Source organism: Terrapene carolina, unplaced genomic scaffold, assembly GCF_002925995.2.
Source record: "Terrapene carolina triunguis isolate 2854851 unplaced genomic scaffold, T_m_triunguis-2.0 Scaffold33517, whole genome shotgun sequence".
Classification (NCBI taxonomy): domain Eukaryota; kingdom Metazoa; phylum Chordata; order Testudines; family Emydidae; genus Terrapene; species Terrapene triunguis.
Window position 1 is genome coordinate 52,617 of NW_020697868.1, and position 10,053 is coordinate 62,669.

Here is a 10,053-nt window from a genome sequence, read left to right on the forward strand (position 1 = left end):
AGCATCATCAGCATGGTAGCATGTCATCTGGAATGGTGGCCAAAGCAGGTAGGGATATGTGAATGTTTAGCATATCTGGCATATAAATAGCTTGCAGTGCCACCTAGAAAAGTGCCATGCGAACGCCTCTTCTCACTTTTGGGTGACATTGGAAATAAGAAGCAGGCAGCATTATCTCCCGTAAATGTAAACAAACTTGTTTGTCTGAGCGATTGGTTGAATGAGAAGTAAGACTGAGATGATGTTTAGGCTGTAAGTTTTCCATTGTTGGTTTTTTTGAGTGCAGTTATGTAACAAAAAATAATAATCTACATTTGTAAATTGCACTTTCACAATAAAGAGATTGCACTACAGTACATGTATGAGGTGAATTGCAAAATACTATTTCTTTTACCATTTTTACAGTGCAAATATTTGTAATCCAAAATATAGTAAAAACTGTTTTTTCCAGCACTTCACCAACAGGAAAGATCTATAAATTGGCATTTCTGATCTTCATTGAAATTCGGGTTTATTATCCTGTTGGCATGGGGCTGGCAGGGTGCTGGTGAACCGAGGGAGGTTTGGAGCACAGGCTCTTGGAGGGACTTTGGGTGTGGGAGGGGTCTTGGTATGTGGGAGCAGGTGCAGGGTGTTGGATCCAGGGGCCTCTGACCTTGGATGGCTCCCCATAAGCGGTGACCTGTCCCGGGCTCTGGCTGCTCCTAAGCGGAGACGCGTCAGGTGGCTCTGTATTCTTCCGCCCCCCGTGCCAGCTGCACAGCTCCCATTGGCTGGGAACCACAGCCACTGGGAGCTGTGGGTGGAGGGAGTCCACCAACCCGCCTGCCGTGCCTCCACCTAGGATCAGCCGGGAAGAGTTGCTGCTTCCGCGGAGCTGCCTGAGGTGGCCCTAGATCTGGCACCCTGCACCCGATACTATGCCCCAACTCCCTGCTCTGGACCCCCTCCTGCACCCAAACTCCCTCCGAGAGCCCGTGCCCCAACACCCAGGCCCGCACTCCCTCCCGCACCCAACCCCCCTCCCTCTTAGTTAACCAGCATTTTTCATTTACCAGCACCCCCCATTCTCCCAACATGCTGGATAAAACAACTTTAACTGTAATAATGTAAAGTGAGAACAGTACACGTATTCTCTGTCGTAACTAAAATCAATATATTTGAAAATATAGAAAAACATCCAAAATATTTAATAAATTTCAATTGATATTCTATTGTTTAACAGTGCGATTAAAACTGCGATTAATCGTGATTAATTTTTTAAATCATTATTATTGTTTTGAGTTAACTGTCATTAATTCACAGGGAGTGAACCCCTAACAGGCTGTTGCAGAGGCTGTTCAGACCTGTCAGTGGGAGGCACTATGTCCTTCTTTCAGTGATTGCTCATGTGCATTCCAATAGGTGTGTGCGCGCCGCGTGCATGACCGTCGGAAGGTTTTTCCCTAGCGGTACCCATTGGGTCGGCTGTGGAGACCCCTGGAGTGGCGCCTTCATGGCGGTGTATATAGGTCCCTGCCGACCCACTTCCTGCTCAGTTCCTTCTTACCACCAGTGACGGTTGTTGGAGCAGCTCAATCTCCTGCACTCGCAAGTGCCTTCGTAGTGGTTTCCTTTTCTTAGTTGTAGATAGCTAATAGTTTGTTATATAGTAGTTTCTAGTAGGTTGGGCTTACTTTGAGGGGCTTTCCCCCCACCCCAGTTTCCCCAGGCACCTGGGCATGCCTCGGTAACAGGAGTTTAAGGCGTATGAGAGGTGTGCGAAACCTATGCCCACAGGCAATTCACACGCTCCTTGTCTCAAGTGCCTAGGAGATGGTATCAGACAGACAAGTGTCCAATTTGCAGGAGCTTAAGACCCAGGACTAAGAGAGAGCGGGACTATCATTGAAAGCTCCTCCTGATGGAGTCGGCCCTCCGCCCCCAGCCAGCACCAGAAATGGCACCGGTATCATCGGTGCGTAGTGCCCCGGCCTCGGTGGGGGATGTCCCGGCACCAGGAAAGGCCTCCTCCAAGGAGCACCAGTACCTGTTCGTAAGGCCAGTGCTACCAGGCGGCACCGCTCACAGTCCCCGGTGCTGCATAAGAAAGAGAAGGCGGACAGGGGTCGTTCCCCCATCAAGAAGCCGCAAGAGGATTCCATCGGGGTGTGTCATGCAGGAGGACACCCAGGGTCTGGACCTCAAGACCCAGCACTGTTGACTCCAGCCCCAAATGGAAGCCCATTGAATCCAGTACTGGTGGACTCCCTAACTCGGGAGGACTTGGAGGAAGAGCTCGACCTCCCCTCCACACCGGACACCTACGAGGTAGCGCGGGACCTTACTGCCATGATGGCACAGTCCCCAGCCTCGCAGGTGTGAGCTCCGGCACTGCAAGCTCAGGTACCATAAGTGGCGCCGACGATGGCACCGGCTGCAGCATCTATGGGAGCGCCGCATATGGGTCTGGCACCCTTTGTGGCAATGGTGGCGGCTCCGCCCTGGTTCTTCATTACAGCAAGCCAATGATGTTACGGCACCGCTCACCATCACCCCGGTACCTCTACCCGGCACTGTCGGGCTCCGCCCTCCTGTGATCAGGCACAGAGTACTCGTCTGAGTCAGATGCTGAGTCTTCTGTCTCTCGAAGCAGCCAGTACTGCTCCCGCTCCCGGCACCGGTCCCGGAACCGCAGAGCTGTGGACTCATCGGCACTGGCAGTCTCCTGGCCCCTCCAATGTCAGGGCCCAGTACAATGGCCCTTTTGCACTCCTTTGACCTAACATCAGACTCAGGGTCAGGGCTCCAGGGCCACATTGATGGCATCTGCACCCCGTTCCCTCCCTGTGGTGGGGTGACGTCTCAGCGGTGCGGCGTCTCCTGCTGGTTGTCCAGGGAATTAGCTCTTTTCCAGCTCCGGAGCGCCCTCTGCTGGCTAAGGTCTCACCTGCTGCTGCTCCCCGTGTCCCTCCCAGACCCCAGTGCCCTTTGCCCAGGGGTTCTGCCCACCGCAGTGCCCCCTCACTCTGGGTCTCCCCTTCCAGGGGAACCCCAAACCCCTATCCCCACCTTGACTCAGTGGCTACTGCCAGTCATCATCTAGCCCCTGCTCTCTGGGGCAGACTGCAGTCTGTAAACCACTCATCATCGGCAAGGGCGGTTAGACCTGCTGCCTCTGCCTTTATCTGGGCTGCCCCTCTGCAGCCCCAGTACCTTTTTGTGGGCCCTTAGCTTGGCCTGCAGCCTGGGACTTTGCTAGGATGGAGCTTCCCAGCTCCCTCTGCCCTTCCCCAGTGCCAGGGCCGGATTAACTTTTGTGGACCCGGTGCCAAAAATCATTGTGGGCCCCCATTGGGGAAATAGGGAATGTGATTGGGGCGGTCCACAGAGCGAGGGGCCGGTTGGGGGCAATGAGACGCAGCTCAGCAGGAGTGGCCCCACTTAGCCCAGCGCAAGAGCACTATTTACCAACCCCAAACTGCTAGACGCACACTGGCCCACCCAGCCCTGCACTGCCAGCGTACCCCTTCCACACTGCCCCCCGCTCAGTGTCCTGCTCTTATACCAGTGTCCCCTCACCCAGAGACTTCTCCCACAGATCCCTATGCCAAGCACCCCCTGCCTAGAGACGCCTCCCGCTGACATCCCACCACAACTACACAGCACCCTGCACACCATAGGAGGTGAGAGCTGGGGGCGGAGAAGAGTGGGCCTGGTCAGGGCCCCCCTGGAATGTGGGCCCGGCTCCGTGGAGCCAGTGTCTCCATGGTAAATCCGCTACTGCCCAGTGCTGCTTCACCCTAGATAGAGTGTGTCTCTCTTCTGCTTCTGGCCCCAGCCCTCTTACAAGGGCCAGCTGGGCCCTGATTAAGCTCACCACAGCTGTGGCTGCTTTCCCAATCAGCCCAGCTTTCTCCGATGCAGCCTTCTCTAGGGCTGCTTTATCCCCTTCAGGCAGGAGTGGGGTGACCACCCCCCTACACCTCCCGCAGAAACGTCGGTGACTCGTCACACACCCAGGGCTACTGAGAGCCCCGCATCAGACAAGGACTCTGGGCCATCATGCTCAGGCGGGACCTTATTCCCACTAGTTGTACTGCAGCCACATCCAGTCATGGGGAAGGCGGGGACAGAGGCACCCGACCCAGCCTCCAGAGAGCCAGTAGGGCAAGAAGACCCATTCCCGCGGGCCTCCTTCTCCTCCTCACTGGACGAGGCCGTGGCGGGCACCACCATCACCCTTTGGTGATGGACACCAGGGGACACCAGGACATTCTTAGGAGGGTGTACCTAAACCTGAATCTCCAGGCAGAGGAGGTCACGGAGGAGTTGCACCTGATGGTGGATACCACCTGAAGTCCAGAACACGATCCAGGACCTCCTCTTTGACCGTTCAGGCCTGTTTCCCCAAAATACGGATTCTCGCCAGCACAACCTTAAGGACTCAAAGGTGACTTTAAAGCCTTTGGGGATCCACACCCTGCACCCCAAAGAAAGCCATTTAAGCCTCAGCCCCCATCTCATTTCTACTCTGGGCCTCTGAGGCAAGACTCGTCCAGGAGACGGGGCAGGAATAACAGGAGGAATCTGCCACACTCCTCCTCAGGCCAAGGCCGGAGTTTGGCTAAACAGCCCCCAGGCCCGAAGCCAAACTTTTGAAGATGTGCCCGAGGACGGAGCATCAGTATCAAACATGGATCCTTACTCCCCCTTTGTGAATCCATTCTCCCGCTTCTTCCGTGCTTGGTCCAAGATCACGTCAGGTCACTGGGTCCTGAGAATGGTACGGATGGGATATTCTATGCAATTCTGTTCCCTCCTGCTCTCCCACCCCCTTTCCCCGTTCCTCTTCAGGGACCCTTCTCACAAACAACTCTGCTTGCAGGAGGTGCAATCGCTTCTCGCTCTATGGGCAATGGAGGAGGTTCCTCAGGAGTTCAGGGGCAAGGGGTTCTACTCCCGCTATTTCCTCATCCTCAAGGCCAAGGGTGGGCTCTGGCCTATCCTGGATCTGCGAGACCTCAACACACTCATGAGGAAAGTGAAGTTTCACATGGTCTCTCTGGTCTCCATCATTCCTTCCCTGGATCCAGGGGACTGGCATGCCATCCTAGACTTGAAAGATTAGTACTTTCATATCTCCATTATCCGGCCCACAGACGTTTTCTTCATTTTGTGGTCAGCGGCCAGCACTACCAGTTCAGGGTGCTCTCGTTTGGGCTCTTGGTGGCCCCTGGCTATTCACAAAGCATGTGGCGGTTGTTGCAGCCTTCCTCCACAAACATCAGGTGCAAGTATTTCCGTACCTGGACAACTGGCTCATCAAGGCCGAGTCGCAAGCACAGGCTGCAGAGCATGTGTCACTGGCTCGGGCCACCTTCCACAGGTTGAGACTCATTTTGAATGTGCCCAAATCCACCCTAGCCCCGACGCGGAGAGTAGAATTCATAGGAGCTCTCATGGACTCCACACAGGCCAGGACGTTCCTGCCCGAGCTGCGCTTCCAAGCACCTCACGGACATTATCAAAAACCTTCGCTGATTCCCCACAACCACGGCCAGAAATTGCATGAAACTGTTGGGGCATATGGCCGCCTGCACATACGTGGCCCAGCACACCAGGTTACGCCTTTGCCCCCTCCAGGCGTGTTTGGTGAGGGTACACAGGTTGGGCAGGGACCCACTGGACCAGATAGTTACCCTCCCCACTCGCATTCTCAAGTCTCGCCACTGGTTGCTGCAGCAAGAGTACCCTTTGCCAAACCCCAACCTACCCTATCGCTAGTCAAGGACGCCTCGGTGCTTGGTTGGGGAGCGCACCTGGGCAATATCAGAACCCAACTCCTATGGGCCCATGCAGAACGATCGCTGCACATCAATGTAAGGGAGCTGAGGGTGGTTCGTCTGGCATGCCAAGCGTTCCAAGCTCCCCTTCAGAGCGCATGTGTGTCTGTGATGCAGCGATGTTCTATATAAACAAACAAGGTAATGTTTGTTCCTCTCCCTGAGCTAGGAAGCCCTCGAGCTGTGAGACTTTTGCATGGCTCACTCGATACACCTAGAGGCGTCGCACCTTCCGGGAGCACAAAACGAGCTAGCTGATCACCTCAGCTGCTTGTTTCATGGTCAGGAATGGTCCTTCAGGCCAGACATCACACACTCGATTTTCCAGAGACGGAGGCTTTCCCCACATAGACCTCAACCTGGTCCTGTCCATGCTCATGGGGCCCTCTTTCGAGCCCATGGTGACCTGCCCTCTCTCCTGCCTTTCCCGGAAGGTGGCCTTTCTGATGGCCATAACCTCACCCAGAAGGGTATTCCAGCTCATAGCGCTGACTTCCGAGCCCTCCTATATGGTAAATAAAGACAAGCTGCAGCTACGCCCTCACACTGCGTTTCTGCCAAAGGTAGTCTCCCAGTTTCATATGAACAAGGACATATTTTTACCTGTGTTTTTCCCTAAGCCACATGCCAGTAACAGAGAAAACATGTTCCATTCCTTGGATGTCAGGCCTGCCCTAGCATTCTATATTGGCCGCCCAACCCCATTTCGTAAGTCACCACAGCTCTTTATTGCAATCGCAGAAAGGATGAAGGGGCTTCCGTTCTCGTCCCGGCCCATTTAATCATGGATCACATCCTGTATCAGGACTTGTCATGACCTGGCTAAAATTCCAGCCCCTTCGCTTATGGTGCACTCCACGAGAGTGCAGGCATCATCCGCAGCATTCCTGGCGCAGGTCCCTATCCAGGAAATATACAAGACAGCAACGTGGTCCTCTATCCACACCTTCATGTCACACTACACCATTACCCAATAGGCAAGGGACGATGCAGCCTTTGGCAGGGCAGTCCTGCATTCCTCAATCAGGTGAACTCTGACCCCTCCCCCAGGGAAACTACTTGAGAGTCACCTATTGGAATGCACATGATCAAACACTTGAAGAAAAATGGTTACCTATCTCTCGTAACTATTGTTCTTTGAGATGTGTTGCTCATGTACATTCCAAATACTACTTGACTCCCCTCTGTCGGAATATTCCGGCAAGAAGGAACTGAGCAGATGGTCGGTCGGCAGTGAGCGATATACACTGTCATGAAGGCACCACTCCAGGGGTCTCCACAGTCCACCTGACAGGTACCGCTAGGGGAAAAAAACTTCCAACGATCATGTACGCAGTGTGTGCACACCTATTGGAATGGACATGAGCAATACATCTTGAAGAACAACAGTTACGAGAGGTAGGTAATCTTTTTTTCAACAGCATCACTAGTGATCGGATGCAGAGGAACCTCCCTGAATGTTTATTCCCTTGGCTGTTTGCAGACGCTGGCATCTCAGAAGTGGCTCAGCTCCGACTGGTGAACGGCCCGAGTCGTTGCGCTGGGAGGGTCGAGGTGCTTCACAACCAGAAGTGGGGAACCTTGTGTGATGACAGCTGGGACTTACAGGATGCCGGAGTCGTGTGCAGACAGCTGGGCTGTGGGACGGCGTTATCAGCCCCAGGAGGGGCTCGATTTGGGCGAGGATCTGACCGTATCTGGCTGGCTGACGTCAACTGCACAGGGACAGAAGTTGCCCTCTCTGATTGCAGGGCTTGGCCTTGGGGAGAGAATAACTGTACCCAAGGAGAAGATGCCGGTGTGGTGTGCTCAGGTAACCTTCATCTACCACCCTGCCTGTTGCAGGGAGCAGGGTGAGAAGCTCATTACAGGGCATTGTCCCCTCACAGCCAGTTCTGACCCAAGCATGGTGCTTGGGGTCTGTGCTTTAGGGCGCAATATGATGGTTCCACTAGGGAGACTCTCCTCTCAGTCTGTGCTGACCCCAATTCCCCTGTGCGGTTCTATGGGCCTGTGCTGCAGGGAGCGGTGTGAGGGCTCAGTAGGGGATGCTCACGCTGTCCTCTTGATGTCAGTGCTGGCCCCAGTGCCCTAGTGATGTGCTAGGGGGCCTGTGCTGCAGGTAGAGGGGTGTCAGTAGGGTGCACTCTTTGTAGTTGTGCTGGCCCTAATGCCCCAGTGCAGTGCCATGTGCCCCTAGCATGTGGAAGCCTTGTCTGTGCCCGCTGGGGGGCAGCTCCCCGACTCCCTCGGCCAGAGGCCACACAATCTGTGCTCTCTAGGCCTTGGAGAGGGGGGTGACCTCTTTCCAGGTTGGCAATAGGCATACTTCACCCCTCGGCCCTCCGAGCATCCCCCTGTACCACCCACTCCCTGTCTTGATGGGCATTCACAGCAGTCACAGATTTGCTGCTCCCAAAGGAACAGGGTCCCAAGGTGACCAGCTCCACCTCCCATCTCTGCCCCAATCAGCACACAGCTCTAGATCCCTTCATAGTCACACCAACGACAAGTGATCTCACTGAGTGTAAAGATTGGAGGGGTAGCAAGGAGAAGGGTTGGAAAGAAATGGTTCCATGGCCAATAAAATCATATCACGCTGACTAAAGCATAGACTCATTGAATGAGATACTTTTCTGTCTGGTAGAGCAACGCTCACGCCACAGTCCTTCCAGGTCTTTACTCCAGGCTTGGCTGTGATCTCCTGTTCCTGAGACAAACACTATTAGCTGCCTCCTGGGTGAAAGGGAGCTCTTGTCCCCTCTCCTCTTTCTTTGTAGGTACAGACCATTGTCTCTTCCCAGAGGAGGTCTCTTTTGCTTCAGATTCTTCAGTCCAGCCGCTAAAAGTTCGTGTCTGGTGCCCCTTCCTGCTCCCTCCACTGCACCCCACTCACAGTGATTGTCCTTGGTTAGAGAAGCAGCCTCCGAAATGCCGCTGAGAAGCAGGAATGTCAAGAAGCCTCACCGCCGAAATGCCGCTGCTTTTCGGCCGCATTTCGGAGGCGACACCTCTTGATTTCACTGCTTCTCGGTGGCATTTCGGCAGTGATGTCTCTTGATGATGCTTCTTGGCGGCATTTCAGCAGTGGTGCTCCTTGTCGTTGCCACTTCTCTGTGGCATTTCGGCGGCTGCTTGTCCGGCGCTCGCGCTCCTCGGCCCCATTTCGTCTGGTGCCCGCCACACTGAAAGGTTGGGGACCACTGACTTAAACCAGAAAAAACCTGCCAATGGAGCGTTCATTAAATCGATCTTTGAAGAGTGGTGAGGGACAGATTAAACCATGTATAGACCTCTTACACAGAGCCCACACCCCTCAGAAGGAACACCCATTTCCACCCCCTCTCACTCTTTATAGGTGTCTGGTGTCTGAGCCCCCTGGTTAGTGACTTCAGTTCAGTTATGGGTGACCCCCTCAGTCCGGGCAGGCTAAGCACAGTTCTGCTGCCCTTTACTCAGACAATCAGGACAACAACATTTCACTACCCCTGCATTCAGGTACTACAGTGAATTGTAACCGAGAACCAGCCAACATAGCTCTGTCTGCTGGATACCTAGGCAGCGTGGGTGTGTTCTTGTAAATACAGTCTGGTCCTGAAGCCTTTCCCCTTTCCCAGCTCATCACTAGCTGTCAGGGGAGAGATCATTCCAACCTTGCTTACCTCTAGCTTGTTCAGCCATCTGACTGTGTATCCTCAAGGTCCAGTCTTCTAACAGGGCTCTCCTCTGTGGGGATGTATCATCCTTACGCCAACATAATGGAAAGTTCCATGAGAAGGTAAGGGTCACGATGGGACACTTGCCTGGCAATGGCTCATGGCCTTGTAAAACAAAGGCGCCCCCTTGTGGTCTAGTGGTTATATAAGATGAGGCCTTATGTAAGGCCCCCTGGTGGTTGTATAAGATGAGGCCTTATGTAAGGAACATCTGAACCAATCGGTGTGGGGCTGTACATGTGATAAACACATGATTCTCCTTCTTGTCCAATTGGTAGATTTGTGATTATAGCCTAATTGTGTTATGTAATGTTGAGAAAGACTATAAAAGAAAGCTTGTAATAAACAGAGTTTGAGTTCAGCTTGCAACCACATTGGTCGTGTGCTTTATCCTCCCCGCTTGGGACCCCACAAATGGTGACCCCGACGTGATTCGGCTTGGACATCGACACAGCCGAGAGAGACGTTCGTGAGCTCACAGGTGAGCGGCTGCATTCGATGGCAGCTGCGGC

The 10,053-nt window shown here is 53.9% G+C and overlaps 1 protein-coding gene across 1 annotated transcript in view; it reads left to right on the forward strand.

Annotated features, from left to right (window-relative positions):
* The window catches only part of LOC113405115 (deleted in malignant brain tumors 1 protein-like), a gene marked incomplete at its 5' end in the record, with an annotated part of 179,371 nt that overhangs the window by 49,221 nt on the left and 120,097 nt on the right, over window positions 1-10,053 (forward strand). The window contains one exon of the mRNA XM_029914206.1: window positions 7,309-7,638. Coding sequence (XP_029770066.1) covers window positions 7,309-7,638 — 330 coding nt within the window. The remainder of the gene's footprint in view (window positions 1-7,308; window positions 7,639-10,053) is intronic.